Source organism: Lemur catta, chromosome 8 (assembly GCF_020740605.2).
Source record: "Lemur catta isolate mLemCat1 chromosome 8, mLemCat1.pri, whole genome shotgun sequence".
NCBI lineage: Eukaryota > Metazoa > Chordata > Mammalia > Primates > Lemuridae > Lemur > Lemur catta.
This window is the reverse complement of record NC_059135.1, coordinates 38,296,108-38,324,077: the sequence shown is the minus strand read 5'-3', so window position 1 is coordinate 38,324,077 and position 27,970 is coordinate 38,296,108. Positions and strand designations below refer to the sequence as shown.

The 27,970-nt window shown below is 38.2% G+C and overlaps 1 protein-coding gene across 3 annotated transcripts; it reads left to right on the top strand.

The window, feature by feature from the left end:
• Positions 1-783: 783 nt before the first annotated feature.
• On the top strand, positions 784-27,526 carry NABP1 (nucleic acid binding protein 1). Of its 3 annotated transcripts, none has more exons than XM_045558638.1 (6): positions 784-965; positions 19,886-20,024; positions 22,814-22,885; positions 24,576-24,651; positions 25,055-25,121; positions 26,177-27,526. In XM_045558638.1, the coding sequence occupies exons 3-6, from the start codon at positions 22,824-22,826 to the stop codon at positions 26,341-26,343; spliced, it is 372 nt and encodes a 123-aa protein (XP_045414594.1). In that variant the 5' UTR covers positions 784-965; positions 19,886-20,024; positions 22,814-22,823; the 3' UTR covers positions 26,344-27,526. The 3 variants fall into 3 exon arrangements, with proteins under 3 accessions (XP_045414594.1, XP_045414592.1, XP_045414593.1); XM_045558636.1 differs by lacking the exon at positions 784-965 and adding an exon at positions 18,335-18,351; XM_045558637.1 differs by lacking the exon at positions 784-965 and adding an exon at positions 18,991-19,573.
• The last annotated feature ends 444 nt before the right edge of the window (positions 27,527-27,970 follow it).

Sequence of the window (27,970 nt, the reverse complement as noted above, 5' to 3'; positions counted from 1 at the left end):
ACGCAACTTCTAAAGACTGACTCACCAATTCGAAGTTCCTGATCCTTGAACACAGCTCGCTGCTACTTAATAAACCATTAAATAAAGTTCATTATCATCAATACAATGCAGAGTAAAAAAAAAACCCAAAATCATCCTGGCTTTTGTTTTTTTCACATGCTCCTAGGGGAGATTTAAACTTGGAAAGGGGTAATGGTGGTGAGTACATTCGGGGTGGTGCTCTGAGGCAAACCAAGCTTTTACTCTGTAAGAACCTTGCCTCTTCATGCCCCCTTCTCAGCAGCACTCTGTCCCCACCCTGCCACATCTACACAGCAATTTCTGCCCTCTCCTCATGAAAATTTTATCCTGTAAATAATATGATAAATTCAGCCCAAACACTGTATAAAGACTGGTTCAGTTTACTGCTCTTGCAGGGATATTTTCACTTTAGTCACTCTTAGGACAAATGAGAGAGTCTGATTTCAAGGCTTACCTGGGGGGCTGAGTGGAAGGGGAAGGGGTAAGCTTCCTGCATACCCTAGTAGTCAATCTGCAAATGACTGAAATCTTAAAAAAGAATGTGAGTGAAGCTGTTAGCAGAATGCATGCCACCTAGTGAATGCTCAATAAACGTGTGCATGTTTATTGTAACTTTATCACGGATCCCATTACTTGGCTCCCGAGAGCATGGACTGGACATTCATGGGTAAGTCTCAGGCGATGGTATAATCCATATTCAGTTTCAGTTCTTCAACCGAAACTTACTCATTGGCTTCTGCTCTGGACTGGTAACTAGGAAAGAATGCATTAAGCTTTCCTGACTGAATGGGAGCCAGCTGAAATATCTTGGGGATTACAATTTTAAGAACTCTGACAGGAAATGTTTACAAAATTTTGGACATATATGACCTTCACCAGAAGGGCCATGAACCTCTAGAGACTTTGCTGAGATGTCCAGCTGAACTGAAAGGATTCTGAGATCAGTGAGTACATTGCTATGCTACCAAGCCAGGCCCGGCAACTTCCTGGCATGTCTCCTCTTCCTGGTATTGTTCTCAACTTGTTTTGCGTACAATCAATGGTATTATTATTTTCTGTGTCCCCCAATTGCTAGTTCTGGTAATCCAAGCAAAGCTCTAAGAAACTGATTGTTCTTAGTGAAGCAAATGAATTTTGGCATAAATTAGTGTGTGGAATATATAATTTGGAGGTGGTTTCTGTCTGTGACGTGGATGAATGAGTCTTTTATGGTAACAAACAAAAGATTAAAGTGTTTTAGTGAGTATTCCCCACCCAGCACAAAACTTGTTCTTGGAGTGAAATTTTGGTGAAAGATGAGAGGGCAATAATTTATTCTACAGATATCCTTCTGGGAACATGTGTGAAATGACATATATCTCCATTTATCCACTACAGCATTGTTTGTAATATCAAAAGATTGGAAATAACTCAAATGTTCATTAACAGGGGATTAATCAAATAAATTACAGTAAATCAACTAAATATTACAAAGACATGAAAAAGAATGAGCAAATTATGTTTCGCTGTGGAAAGATCTACAGGACATAAAGGGAAAAAAAGCACGATGTGAAAGAGTATTGTACAAAGAGGTACTTACAAAGACACGGATTATCTCTGGAATGATACAGAAGAAAATAGTAACTGGTAGCAGAGAGAAATGGGAACCTGGGTGTCTGGGGAACAGAGGTAGGAGAGAGAAGTATCACTATATACACTTTGTACGTTTTGAACTTTTAATCGTGGGAATGCATTTTCTTCTCTAGTAAAAGATTAATTTTTTTTACTTAAAAGAAGGAAATAAAGATAAATCTGTAGGGTGTGAGTTTGTGCATAGGAAACATGTCTGCAATGGAACGGAGAGAAAACCAAGAAACCATATAAAATTTTTCCTTTTTTCTTAATCTTGGGATTTTTTTTTTTTTTTTAAGACAGAGTCTTGCTTTGATGCCCGGGCTAGAGTGAGTGCCGTGGCATCAGCCTGGCTCACAGCAACCTCAAACTCCTGGGCTTAAGCAATCCTACTGCCTTAGCTTCCCGAGTAGCTGGGACTACAGACATATGCCACCATGCCCAGCTAATTTTTTTTCTATATATATTTTTAGTTGGCCAGATAATTTCTATTTTTTTTTTTTAGTAGAGATGGGGTCTCGCTCTTGCTCAGGCTGGTCTCGAACTCCTGACCTCAAGTGATCCACCCGCCTCAGCCTCCCAGAGTGCTAGGATTACAAGCGTGAGCCACCGTGTCCGGCCTGAATCTTGGGAATTTTAAAAGTTTCTAGAAATGACATTTCTAAAAATGTCAAAAAATTATTGTGTCATGAACATCTCTGGCCATTGATGGTTAGTTGAGTCTGTGATTGTCCTATTTAATAATGACAAGCTATTTAATTGGGATTTTTTTCATGTTATGTAGATCCTTCATCAGGAAATCATGTTCATTGTAGTGAACATGGGGATTGACTTGTCAACATCCATTCAACTCCACCCTTAGGATTAGTTGAGGTTGGGTTGCAAGTGGTTGCTCAGATTAATTAAACCAATCACAGTAATCCTATATCACTTGCCAATGTTTAATTGGCTCAGAAATGGGCAGCCTAAGTCTATCTAGAAAGGACATTAAGTAAAAGCTAAGGAAATCCTTTAGTTAATAATATATTGGTTCATTAACTATACAAATGTTCCACACTAATGTAGGATACTAATAGTAGGGGAAACGGTGTGAGGTGAGTATATTGGGAACCCTGTTTTATCTTTGTAATTTTTCTGTAAATCTAAAACTGTTTTAAAATGAAAATTTATATGAAAAAGTAAATCAGGGGTGTTTATTGTCACCAATTTGTCTTATTTTCAAATTAAGAAGAAATTCTTTACTTTTTAAAAGCTATCCAGTTTTTTATTTTGTCCCTCTTTATAATTAAGCTATTTTTGGCTTTGCTCCTTATTTTAATTTTTTGCTATTTACCCAGATTTGCTTTTTCCTTGTTACTTTGGAAATTAAATGATTGGTTCATAGGGCCAATCTAATCAACTTGAACTGACTACCTTCTGTTCCAAAATTTCTTGTGAATTATTCAAAATTTTAGTGCAGACTTTCATATTTTCCATAGTGTTTTGCTATCTTGATATAGAAACAAGTAAGGAACATTCACTTGGTGTGAATATAATCGATAAAAAGTATATAAACCTTTTTCATCAATTAAGTTCATTTAGTCCTTGAACTAATTTAATGCATCAATGATACTAATAAAATGATGTAGACTGAGAGCCTGGCTACCTAATTTCTCAAGATGAATATTTTTCATTCATCTATCTTTTTGAGTCAATGGAAATCCTAATCTCTGGCTCTTGCAAAGTTTAAAAACTCAGTTTTTTCAGGCCTTTCAAATATGATCAAACCTATATAAGAGTTTCACACAAATTAAATTCATAATGTGGTGATTTTGAATCCAGAATATCAAACTACTCATTTATAATTTGGCTACATTTTCACAGTGACTATATTATCTGTTTTTCCTCATGCCTATTTTCAGCTATCGCGGTGCTTAGAGAATGGTATTTGTGATGAGATTCTGTGATGGATAATAGGCCAGGGCAAGGGGAATTGACTCGTTTTATAAGATACTATTAATACTTCCAGACTGGGCAGAGTCGGCAGGTCCCCTTGGACCTATGCAAAAGTACGGCTTTCCAGTGTCTGCCAGACACTGCATCTCTCTTCCTGGGACAGCAGTGGCTATTGATTGACAAAGCTTCTATTCCAGAGGTTGGCATGTTCTTTCTGCAAAGGGTCAGATAGTAAATATTTTGAACTCTGTGGACCATGTGGTTTCTGTCACAACTACTCAACTCTGCCCTTTTGGCTAGGAAGCAGCCTAAGGTTATATGGCAAACACACAGGTTTGGGGCCAAAATTTGCTGACTCCTAAACAATTCTTTTCTATTTTTAAATTTAATCTCCAAGCAGATCACTCCATTTTGGGGATGATATTCAGGATAGCTTACATTTGATTACAGCTATTCGTAGCTTGCGATGTGATCACATGGTCTTTTATGTTAGATGGTAGAGACACAAACTTTGGAGCCAGAAAGACCTGGTTGGAATTTCAGTTCTGCTTAGCAGTAGTTGTAGTTGTGTGGCCTGGAGCCTCCCTCTCCAAGCTTTATTTTCCCATCTGTGAAATGTGGATTGTGAATCTTACCTTAAAGGAGTGTTGTAATGATTAAATGAGAGTGTATGTTAAGTGCCTGGCTCTAAGAAAATGTTCCAAAAATGTTAGTTTCCTTCTCTGATTCTGCAATATCCTCTTCTTTACACATGTGAAAATTGGGCAATGGCTAACCTCATCAACACCATTTGCAAACCCTCTGTCAGATGACTGATCTGGAAAATCTGAAATTAATTCTAATTAGCTTTAATTTCAGACAATGCTATGTTTAAAAATCTGTCCTCAGCTTCTGGGAATCCATTTTGTGTAGTTCTTGCAACCTCTTGCATGTTAACAGCAATAGCCACCACAACCGCATGTCATCAAAGCATTTAACCAAAGGCTTCAATTCTGATAACTCTCAGGGAAGTAAAGGAAACTTATAAAATATACTACTAGATTTTAAAGGGCCACTACTCAAAAGAGATCTTATGGAAAAAGTATCAAATTTAGATTTTATTTGATGTTTGCTATAATCAGGTCTAAGCTTGTTGGAATTGGTTTTATTGTAAAATTGCTTTGGAAATTCACTTTCAGTGCCATTGTAGTGGGTTGGGACATCAATACTACTTGAAATTATTCCTCTTTGAAAAGTTTAATTAAAAAATATACATACACATATGAGGTACTAGTGGCAAGAACTACTTTCATAGCAGGACAGTGACTTTGTGTGTTCACTTACTTGCATAAACACACTCAGATATTGCAGAATTGAGTATATTTAGCATCAGACTTTTTTGGTTGGGGAATATTTAAATTCTGCCATAATTAAAAAAAAAATTTGCTCCCTCAATAGGGAACTTATTACAATCAATGCTAACGTGGCTATTTAACATATGTAAAGTAGTAATATCTTCAAAGAACTAGGGTAGTGCAAATGTAATATAATCTGGAGAAATAATAAGTACCTCAATACCTGAAAGATATTATTGTTTCAAGCGTGAGAATTGAAAATTGGGTGTTTGGTCAAGGAGCCTTGTTCTTGATTCCTTGTATCAGAACTCTTCAATTTGTGACTCATTACATTTGTTTCTTGGTTCATTCATTTGTTCATTTGCTTGATACACATTTATTAAAGGATTACCATTTGTGAAACACTATGCTAAGTGCTAGGAACATAATTTATTCAGAGACAGATGCACAAATTGTTGATTACAGCACATTTTATAAGTGCTTTTACACAAATATGTACCAAGAACTGAGAGAACTATACAGGGGGAAGGATTAATAAATTCTTAAAGGAGCCAGACAGAAGTATGGGGGAAGAAATGGTCAGAGAATGCAAATGACACTCTAGCTGGGTATTGAAGCTTTTCAGGGTTTTTTGAGGATGACAAGACCAGAAATTATAGGCAGAGTATAAACTACATGATCAAAGTCAAAGAAACACAAAAGTGTCCTTTGAACATATTTGTGAGTAGTTCAATGTGGCCTGAGCAGGGCTTTATGACGGTGGTGGACGGGGGAAGATTTCATGCCATACTACAAATCTTGGTCCTTTATCCAGTTGGCCAGTGATCCCTTGGCTATCATTCTATTAATAGTTTCTCTCTATAAAGTCTATCTTGTCATTTGCTAAAACCCAGAATTAGTGAAGTGTTTTCAGGTTTCAAGGAGCACAGACATACCACTGACCTTGGGTGATTGGAATTGATTATAAGGATATGAGAGTAAATAAGGAGGCAAGTGCAGGAAACATTTCAGTGGAACCCTCAAGTCTCATGTAGAACCAGAGTGTTGTTCATTGGTCTCCAGGATGATAAAGCAACTCTGATGTCCCAAGAGCAATACTAAGGTTGGTGTCCCATCAACTTCTCTCTTCTCTGCTTCTTCCTCCTGCCACTTCTCAGTTTATCTGCCTCATGGTTTCTGCTTACTCATTGCTCCCACTAACTCATACAGCCTGCTTAGTTTCTTGGCTCCTACTCCACTTTGCTTTTTTCATCACTCTCTGTGTACTTTTGTGCAGAAAAGAGTTAACAGCAGGCCCAACTTGGCCATTCTTAGGAAGATCTGCTTGTAAAGATCATCATTGACTGGTGTCTCAGAATTTAGGTTTCAGGAGAGTTCTGGCCATTCCCTAAATGAGGAGCCCACTGTGTCTAAACTGTACAAAACAGTGTAGTTTATGGTAAACACCTGCTTTCCTTCTGGCAGTCAGGGATTTGGGCATGTGCCAGGAAAAGGGTGCCTAGGTGACCAGCCCTAAATAAAAACCCTGGGTACTGAGTCTGTCATGAGCTTTCCTAGTAGGCAGCATTTCAAACCTATTGTCACAAGTTTTTGCTAGAGGAATAAAGTGCCTCTTGTGTGACTCCACTGGGAGAGGACTCTTGAAAGCTTGTACCTGGTTTCCTCCAGACTTTGCATTATATGCCTTTTCCAACTTTGCTGATTTTGTTCTGTATCCTGTCGATATCATAGCCATAAGTGGACTAAACGTTGAGTCCTGTGATTCCTCTTAGCACATCATTGAACCTGGGGAGTGGTCTTGTGGACTCCCTGCAGAACTTTGCTTTTGGACTTCTCAGGAAAAAATATCTTATTCACAATACACTACCTAGCTCTTACCAAGCTCTGATCTCTGGCTATCTCTTCATCCTGTCTATTATCACTCCCTGCTCCCATTTTAGTTATGCTGGATTCCTTGCTGGTCCTCAGACATCCCAAGAATGTTCCTTCAAGGCCTTTGCACTTGCACTCCCTCTGCCTGTGCTTTTTCCCCCAGATATCTGCATGGTTTATCCCCTCCCCTCATTCATGTTTCCATTCACATCTACTCTCTTCTACTTCTGTAGTAATAGAACCACTGATATTTGGCTGGGCATGTGGCCATTAGCAAAAAAAGTATACTTCCCAATCCTCCCTTGTTGAAAGATGTGGCTGTGTGACTAAGTGCAAGCCAATGGGATGTAAGTGGAAGTTGGATGTGCAACTGCTAGGAGGTATCCCTGATTAGAATTGCTTTTATCTCCTCTCCCCTTTTTCCTTCCTGCTGAATGAAATGGAATGTAAAGCTTGCAGCATTGGCAGTCATCTTGGACCATGTGGCAACCTTAGAAATGGTAGGTACAGTGAAGGGAGCAACAAGAGAGAAGGGGGTTGTTAATGTGGAAGCCAACATCAATCTTCTAAAATCTATTTCTGGACTTTGACAAGAACTATAAATAAGCCTCTTATTTTGTGTAAGCCCAGCCATTTTGGATTTTCTCTCACTTGAAGTTGGCCCTAATCCTAACTAAAACAAGCACTAATCTCCAGTCTGACTCCTTGAAGCCAGGAAGCAGAATGACACAATATAAAGGATAGTACCATATGAACTTCACTTAGTTCAAAAGAAGCCATGGGCATGACAGAAACTGGCAGGTACAATGTTATCCTGTGGGAAATCTCAGCTGTGGAAAAGCATCATGCCCTCCCCCAACCTGCCCAATGAATCACACCTCCCTGTATCCACATGCTTCTTTGCAATGCGGTGTTGCTGCAGAGATTATCTCTCCAACCCATTGACTCTGGCTCGGGCTTGTGACTGGTTTCAAACAATAGCATGTGACAAAAGTGATATGCTAGTTCCGGAGCCTAGGACTTGGACCTTGCAGCTTCTACTCTCTTGGAACCCCAAGATCACTACCTTATGAAGCCTGATGTAGCTTAGCAGAGGATGGGAAACCACTGGAGGACAATGGAGGTGCCCCAGTGCAGAGCCAGCACCAACCGCCAGACATGAGAGTGAGGCCTTCTAAGGCCCTCCAGCCCCAGGACAGCCATCAGATGACTTGAGCCACATGAGCACTTGTGCAAGTAAGACCACCAAAAGTCACTCCCAGGTAGCCAGCCAATCGAATCATGAAAATAAACAGTTGCTGTTTTAAGCTACTAAGTTTTGACAAGGTTTGTTATGCAGCAATACATATCAGAAAATGAATCGGAGTGAATATCTGTTTCTTGCTGCAGAAAGAGCTAAGACAAGGGAAAGTGTAGGTAAACAGCAACTTTATTAGGTTTGGTAACTTTTAAAGAAAAATATAAAATCTTCATCTTACCCCCTTTAACATTAAAAATTAGGAACATAAACATAAATGTTCAATAATTATGATAAATATAAAAAGGGGATAGCATAGGATAGCAGAAGGAAGGTGGAATGTAAGTTGATAGAACTGGGCTATGGTCCACCTTTCATTAACTAGTTTCATGACCTTAAAAAAGTTGCCAGCCTCTTGGTGTCCCATTTATTCAGGTGTTATATGGGGACCACTCCATCACTCATTCATTCAAGAAACATTGATTTACCCCTAATTGTTGGGAACTATTGTCTTGAAGGGTGAGATGACAGGAGACTTTAACTTTCTACTTGTACATTCCTGCATAATTTGCTTTTAAAAATCATGTATGACTTTTATAATTAGAAAAAAAATATTAAAGTTGTTATGGGCTGAAATGTCACCCCAGAATTCTTACACTGAAGCTCTAACCCCCAATACCTCAGAATATGTCTGTATTTGGAGATATGCTCTTTAAAGGGGTGATTAAGTTAAAATGAGCCTGTTAGGGTGAGTGCTAATTCAATATGCCTAGTGGATTTCCTCGCAAAAAGAGGATGTTTGGACACACAAAAAGATACTGGGGATCCATGTGCATAGAGAAAAGATCATGTGAGGACAAAAGCAAGAAGGCAGCCATCAGCAAGCAACTCAAATTTACCAACACCTTGATCTGGGACTTCTAGTCTCTAGAGCTGTAAGAAAATATATTTCCATTGTTTAAGCCACCTAGTCCTTGGTATTTTACTGTGGCGGTCCTAGTGAACTAATAAAGATGTTTGCATATTGGAAAAGAACTCATGCCTTCAATGGGTGAATGGTCCTTATTCTTGAAGTGTTCATGTTCAAGTAGGATATTAACTTTTAATACAATGCAATATGATAAATACTATGGTGGGATCATTTAAAGAATACTTTGGGAGTCCAGAGAGGGGGGTAACTAACCGGCTATGGAGAGGAAGATGATGGTGGGTCAAGTCAGGAGAGTTTAGAAAACCTATTGTGGGGGTGAAATGCCACCTTCTATGTTGAAGGAGGAGTAGAGTTAATAGTCCTAACTACTGGACTCTCTACTGACCCTTTTTGCTTGGTTGTCATATGGAGCATTGGTTCCCAGATAAGGATTTCAAGAATCAGTAAAATCTCAGCAACACACACACACAAATAAATTGGGGAATTGGTATACTGATGGAGTGTTGCTGATATTCTATTTTACTTTTTTTTTTTAAAAAAGGACACAAAATGTTGTCTACCATCATCTGCCTCTCATTAAAGATATTTTAACTAAAAAATAGGAAGAATATTATCTCATAATAAAGAACAATCTCTTAAATTGTATCCATTTAGCTTTAAATTTCTTCCATTGTCCTTGGTTTTGCACTGTCCATGCATCAACAGTCTTAGACCAGCATTTGGTGGCCATTAGACTTTTCCCAGTTAGGTTACAGACACAAAATTTGGTTTCTTCATATGGCAAAGACTTCTGATTTTCCTCCACACTTCCCTTTTTCCATAGAGATAGAGATTATACGAGGTACCTGACTACTCAGCTAGAGACTACATCTTTAGCCTCTTTCACAGCTAAGTGTGATTATGTGCCAAAGTTTCAGCTAATGCGATGTACATTGAAGTTATATGTAATTTCTGTGCCATCTCTACCTTTAAAAATAAGCCGTTTGCCTTGGTTTTCCTCTCTTTCCCCTTTCCATGGGTTGGAACACTGAATGTGACCACAACCCAACTTTGACGATGAGGATGATGGTATCCCCAGAGGGAGTGGTGATCTGGGAAATGGAAGGAGTCTGGGTCCTTGAGTGACATCATGGAGTAGAGTCTTGCCACAAACCTGCACTGCTCACCTTGGGACTATAACATGAGGGAGAAATGAACATCCATCTTATTTAAGCCTCTGCGTATAGATGTATACTGTTTGGTGTTTCTTTTGGGGGACAGCTAAACCTTTACCCTTGTAAGTAAGACTTAGCCTTTCTCTTGCTTTCGAAGTGATATTTGCCTACCAACTTCCCTTCAAAAGTTCCATGCTACTTCTATTTTTCTCACCCACATGAGATAGCTGAGTTGTTAGGTCACCGGAGAAGGACATTTGCATAATATTCTCTTACCTAAATGTGGAATTCCCCTAAATGGAGAAGGTCAGTTACCTTCTTACTGCTCTTGCAGAGTTTCCCACACAGTTCTCTGCTTGTTCCTTTGCCCTACTTGTACTGCAGTTGAAGGAACCCTCCCTTGGTGGTTTGGCTGCTCAACCAAGGGACACAGCTCACCCTCAGGGCTCTCTACCCTGCCTGTCTGACTTCCCTCTTCTGCCTTCTGAACACTGACTCTTTTACTTTCCAGACAAGATAACACACACTCCCTTTCAAATCATACAGACACTTTCAGCAAAGAGTTATTGAACATGTACTTTGGAAGGAATAAGATAAAATGATGAAATAGGAAAAGTACCTGACTTCTAGTCCACTTGGTAGAAATTGATAAATAAAGAGGAAATTATACATTAAAGGGAAAATTTCTATAATTGGAATATGTACAGTGTGTTAGGGGAATGCTTAGGAGAGGTGCCTGACACAGTGTTTGTACAAAAGGGAGAGTGGTCAACAGTGCCAAGCTAAATAAAGGCATGAAAAAGATAAAATAAATGTACACATTGGCTGCAAAAAAAAACCTGTACAACTACTAATAACACAATTTTAAAACTTCAAATAATTTAGAGTATACTAAATTTAAAATGAAAGTTCTTCCTTTCCCACTTCTTAATCCAACAAGAGTGATTTTGTTAATATTTGGTGTATGTTTTTCCAGATATATGGTTTAAAAAAAGATATATCGAGATACATCCATATTGGTTTTTATTTTGTAAAAATGTAATTATTGTGTACATATTATTATGCAGCTTCCTTTTTCCACAGGGACTTGTTTCTTTATCAGTACATGTATATTGACCTCATTTCAAAAATGGTTATGTAGACATTCCTACCAATAATACCAACTTATTTAATAAATCTCCCTTTTTTGATATTTAGGTTTTTTTTCATTTTTTCCTTTCTAAAATCAGTGTTTCAAGGAACATTATATGCATTAGAATTAATGATAAATACTAAGGCAAAAGAACTTCTAAAAATCCTATACCTGACCAAAATATGTGAGAAAAAAATTAGACATTTTTGTATATGTAAAGTATCAGAAGGTACCTTCCTCTTTTCTTTCTGGGGAATTTACTTGAGGAATCACCATTCTAGCAAGATCAAAATCAAAGCAAAACTATGATCTCAAGGGGATTTAAAGTGTATGGAAAACATGAATGAATGATCAATCTAAGTAAAATATAAAAAAGAAGAATATGGCATCAGAGAGTGGTTCTTGAATGGGGTACTTGAATATTATAAAAAAATTGACATGTCCCAAATTAATGTTTAGACTTCTATCAATTCCAAACCAACCCTGAGAGGGGTCTGTTTTTGAATCATGATAAAATTTTCTAGGAAAATAAAGTAAGCAAGAATGGTTAAATAATGTTCATAAAAGGTGCTGGAGGTTGGACCTTACCAGATGCTGAAAAATTATAACTAGACACTAGTTAAAGCATGTTTCATACTGAGGATAGACAGATAAACCAGTGACCTAGTAGTGATGATATGGAACCAGAGTTTTTAAACTAGAAAAGGATAATAAGATAATATATTTTTTAAAAATCACAAATGCAAGGATAAGGAATTATTTCTTTAATAAATAACACGGGTAAAATACAGTAACTCTTTGATGAATATTTTATTAGAGCTTTGTATCACAACATACATATAGATTAAAAAGTTAAACATTCAACCACAAAAAAATTGAAGAAGGTATATAGAAAAAAGTTTATATCATCCCTTTATGAGGAAGGATTTCCTAAAGCAAAGAAGCAATGGAAGAAACCATAGGAAAAGATAACAGGTTTGACCATATAAAAATATAAAATTTCTGTCCTTAAAAATACAGATAAAAGGAAAGGACAGATTAAAAACTAGGAAAGATTTACACAATATACATTGCAAAAAACAGGGTACAGTCGCTTGTCAAAACTCCAGTACTGGTTAAATCCAACTCTCCGCCTAGTCTGTGCCTAAACCCTCACAGATGGATGTGTCTGATGAAACATACAAAACCATGTCTGTCCACTGTTGAACTTTAAATTGGCTATTAACTGCCTTCAAGTGAGACTTTAGTGTGCTTCTGAAATTGTGATATATTTTTCTAGTTCATTCACTCTCCCATGTTCCCTGACAACTATTTTGTAACCTCTTCACACACTTCAAACTTCCAGCATCTCCTCCCTGTTCTCACTCTATCTGATGATCTTGCCTATTTCTCTCAGAATAGTAGCAATCAGAACAGAACTCCCACACACTCCTACCACCATGGCAACCCAGCCTCCTGTTCCAGAAGATCCCTCTGTCTCCCATCAACCCTTCTACAGGGGCTCTAGCTCCATCCTCTCTCACCTGCTCAAGGACAAGGACGTGTCTCCAGCGATCTGATCTCGCCCTTCTCTACTGAATCATGCCTCTTGGCCTAAAATCATGACCTTATTTTTCACATATTTAAAAAAAAATCTCTTTTGTCTCATTTTCCCTGCAAGTTATTACCCCATTTCTCTGATCTCCTTTACAACAAGCCTCCTAGAAGGAACTATATACACTTACTTTGACATTTCCAATTTCTGGATTTTTGTTTTCTCTTGAATGTGACTGGTTCAGGCTTTCTTCCCCTGCCAACTTTATTGCAACTGCTCTTGTCAAAGTCAACAATGACCTTAATTTTTGCTAAACCCTACGATAAATCCTCAGTTTAATGTCACCTGATCTATCAGCAGGATTTGACACAACTGTCATGCCCTCTCCCCAGAAACATTTGATTCATGTGGCATTCAACAAACCACTCTTCTTGCTGTGTTTTCCTGCCAAAATGGCCCTCCTGATGTTTCCTTGTCCCCCAAAACTGCTCCCCTTGTAGTCTTCCTCATTTCACTTACTGACAACTCCCTCCTTCCACAGTTGCTTAGACCAAAAATCTGGAAGTCATAATGGATTCATCTCATTCTCTCATACTCCACTCCAGCCAGATGGTAGATCTGTTGGCTCTACCTTCCACATAGATCCAGGTGCTGATCACATTGACCATTGTCACTTCTACCACCCTGGTGAAAGCCACCATGCATCTCAAGTGGATTAACATGATGACCTTCTAACTGATCTTCCTGCTTCCGCCCTTGCTCCTTTTGCTCTTAACCAAGTCAGAGTGACCCTGCTAAGTCAGGCTAGCATGTTTGCTCAAAATACTCCAATAGATTCCTGTCTCAAAGTAAAAGCCCAAGTCAGCACAAAGTCCTCATATATGATATGCCCCTTCTTCCTCTTCATCTTCTAGACTCTCTCCTTACTCACTGCTTCAGCTGCAGCAGCCTTCTTACTGTTCTTGGAAAAAGCCAGAAATGCTTGGACCTTTTCGATGGCTCTCCCTCTGTCTGGAGTGCCTTAGCCCACATGCCACCTGGCTTGCTCCCTCTTCTCCCTTGTAACTTTACTCTCATATCACCTTCCCTGACCACTCTGCACCCCTACCTGCTAAATCCCTATGCCCTCCCTGGCTTTATTTTTCACCTTAGTATTCATCATCCTCTAGTATATACTGTACAATTTACTTATTTATTTTATTGTCTGTCTGCTCCCTTAGAATGTAAACTCCATGAAGTCAGGGATTTTTGTATTATTTTTCACTGATGCAGTCCCAGTGCTGGCACATAGTAGTTGTTCAATAAAAATGTGTTGACTAAATGAATTATGTTTAATGTATATACAAAGGGCAAATGGAGTATAAATCTCTTCAAAAATTCCTAAAATGCAATTTGATAATACACATTAGAAGTCTTAAATATATAATTAGTTATTTCAGTCCTAGAAATTTATCAATGCAGGCTTTCCCTAACCTAGTATAAAAGAAATACTGCTCCAGGGTATTAATAGGTATATGGAAAACAAAGAAAATTTATCTTGGGAAAAAAAAATCTTTTAACCTGCTGTGATTCTCAGACTTACTTGCATGTTGTCATTACCTGAGGAGATTTAAAATATGTTGATGCCTAAGTCCCACCTTGGGAGATTCTTATTTAATTGGTTTGGATTGGTTGTCTCTCTTTGTGTGATATTAGCAGTCTCTGGTAATGATTGCTGAGATCCATTAATTCATTAGGGACTGTAGGTGGTAATCTTGTTAACATCTCTTAGCTTGTATTTTTTCATACACAATATGAAGGGGTTAGACTACATTATCTGAAAGCATCCTTCCAACTGGGACACTCTATGCTATTATGGGAAATACTAGATTAGGGGTTTGTTTGGAAACATCTACTGTTTCTTCCTGGTGATTTACTGGTGTGTGAGTATGTGCATATATGTGTGATGCTTGATAATCTCCAACATAAGAAAAGGCATTCATTTTTATTATAGAGAAACCATGACAATAAATCAGACTTCTGCAAAGATTCATCAAGCCCTCCACTCCAACATATGTCAGGCATGATGGTAGGAGAAACTGTCACATACTTCTTGCAATGCCTATTAACGAAGAGGGCTCTGAAACCAGGTGAGCTGGGGTTTTCTTTTTCTTTCTCTTTTTTTTTTTTTTTTGAGACAGAATCTTGCTCTGTCGTCTGGGCTAGAATGATGTGGCATCAGCCTAGCTCACAACAACCTCAAACTCCTGGGCTCAAGTGATCCTCCTGCCTCATCCTCCTGAGTAGCTGGGACTACAGGTGCTCGTTATGACGCCCGGCTAATTTTTCTATTTTTAGTAGAGATGGGGTCTCACTCTTGCTGAGGCTGGTCTCAAACTCCTGACCTCAAGCCATCCTCCCACCTTGGCCTCCCAGAGTGCTAGGATTACAGGTGTGAGCTATGGTGCCCGGCATAGCTGGGGTTTTCAAACCTGTTATATATTATTTTATTTATTTATTAATTACATAGAACATTGGGAAACATTAGCAAACTGTAGTGAGTAACTCTTTTTGAAGCAGCTAGATACTGTATGTTGTTTTATCAGTCTCCAATTAGTTCAGTATCCAATAATATTTTGTTTTCTTATCTGAATAAACAATAAATCCAGGCAGCTATTTAGAGGTATGGTACATTTGAAAGAAGTTTTTTAGAGCACAGAAGCCAAACTTGTTCACTCTATCATTAAAAGATAATATAGCTGAGTTGAATTAACCCATTTAGGGATAAATTTCTGCCCAAGGGAAGGTACAGAGTTATTCCTCACAAGCAGATTTCACTGCCCCCACACAATCAGACATTGGGGAATCGGATAACATTTTACTGCATTTATCACTGTGAATTACAAAGCCTTTGAAAGATCTAATTACACATTTAGGTGACCAAAGAAATATACTTACTAGAGCAAATAAACCGTTTTGTAGAAAAAGTGATTACATATAACACACGGTTGTTTTTAAATCCTGGTTCTATAACTTACTGTAAAATGAGAGCAATCACCTCATATACATTAATTTTTAAGTAATATATCAAAAAGTATAAAGTGCTTATAAGTGTAAAATGCCTGGCTTATAGCAAATGCTCAAGATGTGTTAGCATTTATCATTATAGGGATGATTTGTGTGGCTATCATTGCAGTCATTATTAAACATTCATTACTTCTGAGTCTTTTGTTTAAATCTTTTTAAGAGGATTGTTTTTTTGTTTTTGACCTTGTCAATTATGTTACAAAGTGGATTATGTGAGAACACTGTAGTTCTTGTTAAGTTTTAAAATTGTTTGTTTCACCATACAAGATGTCTAGTATTCAACAGTACTTGGTGATAGGTTTTATTGATGTGTTAATTGTTTTAAATAGATGAATAGTGCAAACAAAGTGAAAATGATCTTGGTAATACCAGAAACCAAAACGTGGGACTGAGCATGGGTACTGAGCGCTGGGGACAGTTTATAGAAAAACCTTTATCAATGAGGACCCAGGTAACCAGAGCCTTATATGTGCAGGACTCCACTGAGTGTCCTTCTGTATTACACTGGATCTCACTAAGCATAAGTTTATGTTTAGGCTGTGAAAAATGAGGAAGGCCTGAAAAACAGCCTTAGAAAGGAGAAGGCCATAAAGTAATCTTATGAATATACTAAAGAATCAGCAATATAATCATTATGACCTAACTGGGCAGGCTGGATGACAGATCTCTTTGTTTATTTCACTGACTGGTAATTTCAGGAAAGATTATCTGCTTAGCAATACTTGTTCTTCTTGATATCCCCTTTCTCTTTTTATTAATTACCACCTTTGGGGTGATTTAGGAGTAGGTGAAACCAACTAGTCTGAGTTGAAGAGTTCCTGTATTGCCCATACCATCTTGTTTCTCAAGGCTGTCTTTGGTTTTGGTTAATGAGAAAGCATATGGTTGCCATTTCCTTTCTGAGAACTACTGAGTGAGGAGGGAAGGAAACAGATGTTCAGCTGAGTTATGTCCTGTGGGGGAAGGGAAGGGCTGGGCCACTGTTCTGAGGATCCGCATCTGCTTCTGTGGGACTTTGTTTCCTAAGTGTCTTGTTCCTCTTTGTAAAATGTCAATATAACTAGCCTGAGCAGCCCCACCTAATCCCCTTTCTGGGGACAAATGACTGAGAGTTTAGCGAGGGGCTATTTTCTTTGCCCAAACCCTTGGCCACAACTCTGTTCAAAGTTCTTAGTTGGTTTCCTGCCTATTCTTAATCTTTTGAAGATCTTGTCAAACCTTAAAAAAAAGAGACTGATTTAAATATTGTTTCTGTGAGAATGTTTTGCCAGCATTAGAAAATACAGCTTTGAGGGCAATCCATTTGAAGTGTCAAGTTCCATCACACAATCATGGTAATCAGAGCTTCTGATCTGGATTGGAGTCTTTGGGATCCCTGAAGTTGGATGCTGGTTCTACCATTAACTGGCATGTTTCATCATTTGTTTTATTTGATGTTGAAATCATGCTTATATTATTTTACACCACTTTCCATTATGTCAACATCTTTAGCACTCTGGGCTTTATTAATCCACGAAATGAAAACTTCTGCTTCCTTAAGAATGCCTTGACTGTCTTGCTAATGCTGTGATTATTTTTGAAATTCTTTTTCAACATCTGTAATATATCTGTGCAGATGTTTGGGAAGTGGTGGTTGATCTAAAAATACTCAGGAAATAAGGGGGAAAAATTAATGCTCCTGACACACAAATTCTCTGACACTTTCCCACATTTCTGTTATCATCATGAATAGTCAATTAAATGATTCTTTAAAGCCCTACTGCTTTATCTTGCTGCTACTATTTTATTTCTTCAGTCTGTTTTTTGACTCTTATAATGCCACCACTGCAATTTAAGTCTAAAAATTAACTTTAGGCTGGAGAGCTCTGGGACCAAGATTGCCCCTAGATTCAAACCCAGTTTGGCCATTCTCTAGCTGTGTGGCCTTTGGTGAGTTTCATCCTCTGTAAAATTAGCACTCACTCCATAAAGTCAATGAGAGGATTAAGTAATCACAGGCTATTATTGTTTTTCTTCTCTTTAATAATAGAAAATTGTCAAGGGGAAAATATTGAGTATCTACTATTAATATTTGCTAGGCACTAGTTGGACAATTTATTTATGATCCCATTTAATCCTCGGTGAGACAGGGATCATTTTATTTTTCAGATGATTAAATTAGGGCTAGCTAGACAGCTTAACCACTTGTCCTAAAGGTCACATAACTAGCAAATAGTTTGAGCCCAGGTTTGTCTCTAAAGTACATATTCTTTTCACTACATGAAATTAAAAAGAACTTTATTCATCTTTTTTTCAGTTATGGGTCAGGTGGTCCCATAGCTGTTGTATATTTTGTTTTGGATGTATAAAAACAAGTGCAAAGTGAAAGAAGAAAAGCAAAATGGGGAAAGGGTGTAATCTGAGAGGGAAGGGGTAAGGAAAAATGAGGTCTGCAAAGGAATTTAATTAACTTGTCTATCTGCTTGTATTCGAGTGAAAAGTGGAAGATCAGGTGGGACGACACGTGTTGCAGTTCTGCCTACTCGTAAGTTGCCAGGTGACCTTCAGCAAACTACTTCAACTTTCTGGATCTCAATTTAAGTGTGCCTAAAGTGAGGCGGCTAAATTGATCTCCCAGTTCCCTTTTCAGCTCAAACTCCAACCTTGCAACCACAGACCCCTTCACCATCCCAGCGTGTTTTTCCTTGGCCTGGGACCAACCACCCCGGGTAGAATCCTGGTCTTACTCGATTACACACTTTTTAACGTATCGACTGGGTCCTAAACTGCACCATTCCCCCTGACCGCAGAACTAATGGGAAAGAGAGGGGGGACTGAACTCTGGGGGGGGGTAAAAAGGACAACAAAACCCCAAACTGGGCACCCAACGGTAAAACGCCGTACAAGGAGGCGAGGCAGCGGAACAGTGACGCTGCGCCACGGCGCCCGGAGTGGGAGGAGAGCGGGCGCGGTGGGCGGGGCCGAGAGCGGATTGGAAGCACGAGGGGGCGGGGCCCGCGCTGACAGCCCCGGGGGAGGAGCGAGGGCGGCTGCGCGGCGTCCTGGGTTCGCTCCCGCCCCTTCTCTTTCCGCCCCCGCGCCAGGAGGGCGTGGCAGCAGGCGTGCAGACGCCGTGTGATGTCATAAGGGGCGGGGCGGCCCCGGGTTCCAGCCGACGTGCGGGCGCGTTCGCCAGTCGCTGTTTGGGGCGCTGGGCGCGCGGTTGTGCTCTCTCTGCTCTCGTCTCGCTGTCTCAGCCCGTCCTTTCCCGCAGCCCGGGAGAGGCTGGGCGCGCGCCCGTGTGTGTGAGCGGGACCGAGGGCAGAGCTGCCTACTCGTTGCCTTTTGTTTTTCTCTTCTTTTCTCCAAAGAACGGGGCAGTTCGCACGCTTGCCATCCTGTAGCCCAGTTGGGAGCGGGGTTGGTGTGCGGAGTGGTTCGTCTTTTTTATTCTTTTGAACTTGTGAGCGCTTTTTTTTTCCTTTTTGCTTTTTTAGGCTCAGTGTCGTCCGGGCTGGTTTCCCCGGCCCCTGAGTGGCCGCTTTCTGCCCCTTCTCTCGCCACCCCCCGCCCAAGGTCGCCCCTCCGCCCTCACCCCGGCCCGAGAGGGTGGGAAGCTTTGTCCCCGCCCTGCCCACTCGTGTGTCTCCGCTGCCGTAGCCGCACCTGCCTCAATATGAATGGGGTCAACGACCCGCCTCTTTTTATAAAAGACATTAAGCCCGGACTGAAAAACTTAAATGTCGTCTTTATTGTCCTGGAGATAGGTAAGTGGGGGTCCGCAGCCCACTCCACGCCCCCTGTGCGCTCCGGTACGCGAGAGAGGGGTGCGGCGGCCGCGAGCCGGGGGCTTCCCTCCCCCTCCCCGTCCCCCGTCCCTCCCCTCTCCTGGTCCCCTCCCCCACCCACGTGGCTCCAGTGGCTCCCTCCTGGGCTCAGAGCCTACCTGCGGCAAGAACTCCCGGCTTGGCCTCTTCCCACCTTCCAGATGCGTTAAAGTACCGGAGGAGGAGTTAGGGAGCTCTCCTGGACGTCCTCATTCTAACACAGCCCCCCCTTTGATTTTTAAATCCTCACAGGACGCGTGACCAAAACCAAAGACGGCCATGAAGTGAGATCGTGCAAAGTAGCAGATAAAACGGGCAGCATCACTATTTCCGTGTGGGATGAGATCGGAGGTCTTATACAGCCGGGGGATATTATTCGGTTGACCAGAGGGTAGGTGTGCATAAAAGGGCGTGGGAAGAGAATGCCAGAACAGTCTGCGGGATTCTTCGGGATTGGCTGACTCCCGGCATCTTGTCAAGTTCTGGAGTTCCGTGTCCCTTCTGTGGGCCACTCCAAGGAGTTTTGAGCTTCTTTGGTGTTAAATTTGAATGGTGGGCAGCATTGGGATGTAACACACCTTTACAGTTACAAAGGCCGTAGGTTTAAGGCTTTTATATCCTCCACGCCCTCTCACCACCACCGCCACCAAGTTCACAGGCCGAGTGTAGTTTTAAGTGCTATTCTGGGAGTCATTGAGTCTTTCAGTAGATTGATACGGTCCACATTTTCTCTTTTCCTAAGTTATTTAATTCAGTGTAGTTGTCACTTTTTAATGACTTCAAATCCTGGCCAGTATTTTACCTCTGTTATTTAGACGGCGTGGACATAAATGAAAATTGTAGTTGGGGAATTTATCATTTTCTGTAGTATGTAAAATTTGCACTGGAAAAATTTAAGAGGGGAAGTTTATGATATCTGGAAGGCTCATTCTCAAAAATTACTTTGCCTTCTGTATTTAGCACAACTTTTTTTTTTTTTTTGTAGGATGTTTTTAAAAATTTACCAAAACTTTATTTCAGGAAGATGAAAGGTCAGAACAGGATCTTGAAAATAGAATTTGGCTGGGGCATGGTGGCCTGTAATCCTAGAACTCTGGGAGGCCAAGGAAGGAGGATGGCTTGAGCTTGGAAGTTACAGACCAGCCTGAACAAGAGCGAGACCCTGTTTCTACTAAGATAAAAATAAATTAGGCGGACAACTAAAAATAGAAAAAAAAATTAGCCAGACATGGTGGCACATGCCTGTAGTCCCAGCTACTCAGGAGGGTGAGGCAGGAGGATCTCTTGAGCCCAGGAGTTTGAGGTTGCTGTGAGCTAGGCTGATGCCAGGGCACTCTACCATGGGTGACAGAGTATGACTCTGTCTCAAAAAAAAAAAAAAAAAAAGAAAGAAAATAGAATTTGGACACTTTGGTGATCAATAGAAGTATAATTTATCAATCATAACTATAGGAAGAGTAGGTGGAGATTGATCCTGGTCTAATAAATATAATCTCAGAGAAGTATTGTAGAGCCCTGAGTGTAGCAGCTTACAGCTCTTTGATACTATCTTACAGGTCTTACAACATCTTCAGGAAGTGAGGTTATCACAGCAGGAAATGAGAATCAGGACTTAGACGTTTTATTCTCATACACTGACTCATTATGACACTAATTATGTCTTAAATTTTCACATCTTAAAAGAGAATTCCTACATGAGAGGGTGTGGTGAGGATTAGCATAATTGAAGTTTCTTGACTCCCAAAATATCTTTCATCCAATGAATAAAAGTATTTTATACACTGAAAACAGCATCTCATTTCAAATATTTCATATTCTGTAGTCACAGTCATAGATGCTTGCATTAAAAGACTGGTCAAAAAATTAAACTCAGTAGCTATGGTGTCTACAGAATGTTAAGGAGAACAATTACCTAGGAGTACAGTTTAAAGGAAAATTCAAAACTAAAGAAGCTCTGTTTACTACTTCAATGTGACTTTGGGAAGTTATTACACGTCATACTTCAGCTTCCTTTTCTGTAAAATGGGAATGATTATACCTTACTAAAATAACACACTCAGCTTGGAGTCTGGGCCATTGTAAGGCCCTTAAGTTCTGGTTGTATCTAAGAAAAGTAGCTTTTCAAGAAAGATATACCTAACATCTAAATAATGGTTAATTAAGAAAACCCTAAAAACTTGGTTTCAGTGTTCTCATTTCCTAAACAAGTGGAAGTTAAATGCTTTAATTTTAACTATTGAAATTTTTTCTCAAAATTTGCATTAATTTTACTTTAGTATGGTAAAATGTTACTGCACCGTCTCCTGTGTCACTCTCTGTATAACTTAAGAGTGGTGAATGGAGTCCTTAATAACCCTTACTAAAATGAACTGTATAATAAGTCATTTTAAAAGTTATGCAGTTACCATAGTAGTTGCACAGAGAACTTTTGAAAAGCAAACCTTGGACTGATTCAAGACTGATTAATATTGATTAATGTACCTTTTTCTTAGATTTGTATCTAGGATTATTTTATTTTTTTGCTTGGAGGAATTGTCTTTTGCAAGGGATTATTTTAAAGATGTCTGCATTCAAAATTGTTCAGAGTAAACAATTGTTCAGCCAGGTTGGTATCAAAAATTGCAAATTTGGAAAGGCAGATTGGTGAATGGTTTGTGACTTAGTTTTTTTTATTCCTTGATTAAATTCTACCAAATCTTCCATAGCTTGGGAATCCTGTGTCTTTTATGGAGGCAGAAGAAAAGACAGCATATCAGTATGTGACTAGACTGTGTAAATGAGCATAAAAGTAAACACTAGAGTGTTGATTTTATGTATTGTATGGCTGAAAAAATAATTTCTGCTTAAATTTCTACAATTAAAAGTTCTTCCTTTGTTAATTGACTAAAGATATGATCATCTAGGGTATGATCTTGCTTTTCAAAAAGACTTTTTCTTTTATTTTCCAGGGTTTGTCATAGTTAATTATGTCAAAACTTGGCAGTAGAATTTCTTTATTATTTCTTTGTAAGTAGCAAGTTCATCAAAGTTAGGTTTATTGTATTTGATTTACTGTGGTAGAGAGAGGGCTTGATTTTCAGTTCTACCTCAGTACGAAAATATATAGTATGAAGATTTACTTGATTTAAATAGAAGAAAACATACATATTTCCAGAGAACTAACACTTCTTTTCTCTTTAGGTATGCATCCATGTGGAAAGGATGTCTGACACTTTATACTGGAAGAGGTGGTGAGCTTCAGAAAATTGGGGAGTAAGTATTGAAATGCATTTGTATAATTACAAATAATGTCTTCATTGGTAGGTTTAAACTATAAATCTCTTACTTGGCATTTTTTGACTAGTAAACTGAATGTCTTTGACAGCTTAACTGAAAAAATAACTTTGCATGTACTGGTTAACAGCTATCAATACTGTTTCCTATGGTTGTAAATGTCATTTTTTCCTGGCAAAGAGCAGTAAGAAGCTGCAGTAGAGACCAACCCCAGTGGGACCATTTCTGTAGGCTTTAGAAATGTACATCTTTCAGATGTCACAAGTGCCATTTGAAAGTACAGTCTCTCTTCTAGTAATTTGCCAAATAAGAAGCTAGGTATGAATTTCAGGCCATAAGTTTAAATTTTCTTTTTCTCTGGTTATGGGTGAATGTACTCACGTTAAAAGGACTTGCAGCAATGAAAACTGAAGTCCTTTATTTATCCACAGTCTAGGTACGGTGCAGGCAGCCGCAATGCGAGCTTCCGTACTCTACCACCCTGGTAATGATCTCCACCCTGACCTGGAGGAACCATCCTCTCTAAGGGTGTAAAGGTAATTCAGCCTCCATGCTAGCCTAGACATTTGGGTTGTATGAAAGTATAGTGAAGGCAACGAGCTAAATCGTTTAGTCCATTCTTCTTGGTTAATGCTCAGATAGCTACTTAATGCCCATCGAATTGGAGGATATTTAAAGAGAGAAGCCACAAATGGCACCAAAATAAATAAATAAATAAAGGAAGAAAGAAAGAAAGAAAGAAAGCTCTTCTACACTAAGGGCATGAGATATTTTGTTTGGAGGATCTGTTTATAATGAAAGGCAAAAAAAGAGCAATCACAGTAGCTTTTAAAGATCAGTAACTGATTTAACACTATGTTTTTGCTGAAAGGAAGATTAGAGTAGTAATATTAGAGTTATGTGTTATGAAAGGTCTTAGTGTCTATAACCAGAATGTTCAAGATTCTGCCCTGGCCTTGTATACATAAAGAGGTGTAATAATGGAGGTCAGTGTGAAGAACCACTGGAGGTCACTCAATTCTTAATGACTGCTCTTTGTCAGGGTCAGTCTAGGATTGACCAAAACTGCTTCTGATTTATTTTTTGTGGGGAGAGGAGCTAAGAAAATACTTACGTGTAATGTTAATTCATACCATATGTTAATTTATAAGCAACACCGGGGTAAACTGGTGGTTTGACAGTCAGTTTTCTTTCTTTATCGCCTAGAAACCACTCTTAACCTTGAATGATTGTCTTTGCAGATACACAGTGATTGGTCAAAAGAGGGACTGGATGAGTGTGTGAATGGATCATGCAAATCCATCACCACTGCTGGAGAAATCACTCTGGAACCCTAAACATGGTTCACTGGCATCAGCCTGTGTGGGAAAACAGGACAAAGAAGTGTTTCTGTGTCCTTGATCTTTGACATGATTTATTTTTTGCAGTACAAAAGGAATTTAAATATAAAATAGAATGTTTTATGTCTTATAGGCAGTCAAATATTTGATGTTTTTATGAGACATAATCATTTAGGAAGTTTCTTTTATAAATGAATAGAGTTAACATGTCGCTGTTAATTTGACACCTAAAGTCTCCATTCCTATAAGTTAGGGATGTTATATAAAGAAAGGTTGATTACTTACTTTATTTCAGAAGTCATTTAACTTTGTCCTTTATTTTCTTTTAGATTTTGTATGGTTTATTCAGAAGTGCCAAATTTCAGTGAACCCAACCCTGATTATCGAGGACAGCAGAACAAAGGGGTAATTAATTAAAATGTATAGTATGTCTTTATGATTAGGCTAATTTTGACTGTCAGAGTGTAATGAAGAGAATTTTTAAAAAGATCTTTATAGTAATTTTATTATATATGTTTTGTGAGTCTGTATATGAGCCTGTAGCAGCGTATACTAAGTAAATGTGTCATCTAGCACTTTGCAGAGTAGGGAGTAATATCAGGAAATATAATAGGATGTAACCAAGGTCTGAAAGCTTTGGGAAACATTTATGAATATTTCAACCTTGAATGGACTTGGACACATTTTTAAAAAATTTGTTAAAAATTAAAAAACCAAACCTTAAATTGAAAAAAACAATGGGTATAGTACTGTTACAATAATATAAATATGTTATGTTCATTTGGTTAAATTAAAAACTTTTTTTTAGGCACAGAGTGAACAGAAGAATAATTCCATGAATGGTAATATGGGTACAGGTACATTTGGACCAGTGGGTAAGATTTTTTTTTTTTTTTTGAGTATTTGTGATCAGATATAAGAATTAAGAGTTATGAAAGATTTAGAGGAAATAATGTCTTTAGGCATAAATTAGTATTAAAAGTAAACTACCAGTAAACAGGGAATTCCCAAAGAACTGATTTTCTAGATATACTTTTGAGCCAACTTCTTTGGCACATTCTATATTTAAACATTTGGGCCAGTAACTGGGAATACAGTGGTGAACATTTACTAATGATGGGAATTCTAAGTTTTGATGATGTCTGTGAAGAGGTTTCATATTTTTTTCCATTGATTTCTATAAAATTTCTGTAATCTAGTGATTACTTAGAGTAGATGGAGAATTACTGGTTATTTTGGTGCACTGAAAGTCTTTTATCTTAAGAGTAATAGCTCAGCTTAATTTTTCATATACTGGTAGCTACCTCTTTAAATGATGAGCCTTTTAAAGGCTAATCATGACCCTCAGATGTACTAATGGTCCTTGCAATCCTGTTGAAGGTCTATTGAAGTCTTTTTCTTAAATACCTGAGGAAAAGTCTTTTGTGATTAGAATTCATTAAGGTGGCTGATGTTTTATTTGACCTGATAGCTACATGTTTTGGCATAACTGATCATCACATCCTGGGAAAGCTTTACTGTCTTTGCCTTGAAAAAGTTAGAATTACATTGTTTTGAGATATTAATCATATTTCAGCCAAATGCCAATACTCAAACACTATTTTTTTTTTACTCTTATAATGTAGGTAGTACATGTCTATGTTTTGTTTCTGCTCTTTCTAATTTTATTGCCCAAGTTGATTTTTTTTCTCTCCATTAATGCAGCATCAAGTTAATGTATTTGCAGTAATCATACATTTGTGTATTATTATCTAGAACCCACATTGAGTATTTATTTTTTCCCAGTTTAAAAATAAAGGTGTATGTTTCCCTTAATATTATTTATAAGCATTATTTAATAGCATGTGTTGGAACTTTAAATAGGTGTAGTTCTATAGATCACAATAGACCACTTGTGAAAATAGTGATGAGTTTTTGTATTCTTTTTTAGGAAACGGTGTTCAAAGTGGCCCTGAGTCAAGGGGATGTCAGTTTTCATATGGTAGAAGCAATGGCCGAGGACCTGTAAATCCACAAATACCAGGAACAGCTAATAATCAAATGGTCATGACCACAATAAGTAATGGCAGGGACCCACGGAGAGCCTTTAAAAGATGACCTATGCCAAATACTCACATGTAGTTTTTGAACTACATGCCCTACTTGAACACTTATTGCACTTTTATTTATTGTTAACTGTGAAAAGTATGTCCTTTGTGGTTTCCTTTTATGTTTTTGATTTGTTAAGAAGAGTGGTTTGTTTTTTATAGCAAAACTGTTAAGCTGCTCAAGTCTCCTAATGAAGAATGGGAACACTCTGAAAAGTAGGAACATTTATTTTTAGGGCAAAAAAATTGTTGGATAGCCTCTAAAAACCCTGCACCCATTTTATGGGTGAATTACTTAAGACATCAGCGTTATGGCCTCTATGAGTCTATCTTCTATATAAATTTTGTAATATTTAACATAAGGCTTAGTGGAAAGATGTTCTTTTGTCTTGAATTCAGATATTGTCAACTAAAGCAATAACCACCAAAAAACACAAAAATTTGATTAATGATAATAGCAATTTTCGAGTGTTTGTGGCTCCAGGAATGATTGACTTCACTGAGTGACTGTCGTCAAGATTTTCCAAGGACTGAATCATCCTAAATTCTTGTTTTATTATCAGAAAACCAGATTCTTTATCAGAATTATGGAATGGAATGTGATCTATCTTGTAACTAGTAGTTTTTAAAAGAAAGCCACATTTATTTTAGAGTAGTGCTCTTAACATTTCTTAAACTTTGTGTATTACATTGAAGGAAAATTTAAAACGGAGGCCTTGATTATTTATTTTTTGAAACTGCCACATTAAAATATTATAATCTGAGGGAGTTGTAAAGTCATAATAAACATTGATGTAATTATTTTTAAAAATAATTATGGTGGATAAACACAGTGAAGGTGATTCAAATTGAATTCATGTAGTAATATGAAGTCTTAAGTTATAGGTCCTAGGTACTTACAGGTACTCAGCCTGGAGGGAAAATCCTAGGTACTTTATTTGAGGGGTGTGTATATATGTGTGGTCAAAGTTTCTGAACACAATTCACGTAGCCTTATTAGCAAAAGTTGAGAAATGGCTCTCTCAAGCAATTACAGCTTTATTCAGAAGTGTGAAGGTCTTATTGTTTGTCATAAATGATACTTATTTCCACTTTTTACTGTAGGGTGGATAACTGGTAAATTTTTCCTTTGTTAGAATTCAACTCTTCTTGAATATTATCTCTTGAATAAAACTTGCATTAATGTTAACCTACCTACTTAATTTTTGCTGTCTTTCAGTGATTTAGATGGAGAGCCAGTGTATCTTACTACAGTTGTAGTGGGACATCAGCCTGGCAGCTGCTTAGCTCTGCACTTATCACTTAGTTTTTTTTCCCCACTTCAAATCACAAAATAATTTAAGTAGACTTTGTTTTCTGAAAGCTCCATAGCATTTGAATAAAAAACGTTGTGCTAGATTGTTTGCTCTAATCTAGTGTGTTTCACAAATAATTCAGTACATGCTATGTATTAGGCACTGTGTAGATAGTGTTAAGGGGTAGACAAAACATTAAATAATCTAAAGGAGTTTACTTATGGTCCATAGTACTTTTGTAACTGAGGTTTGTATATATTATAGAAAAAGATTTTTCCTTTATTCATATATTAGTGATTATTGTTAATTTGGCTTTGTGACTAATATTTTTGTTAAGATTTT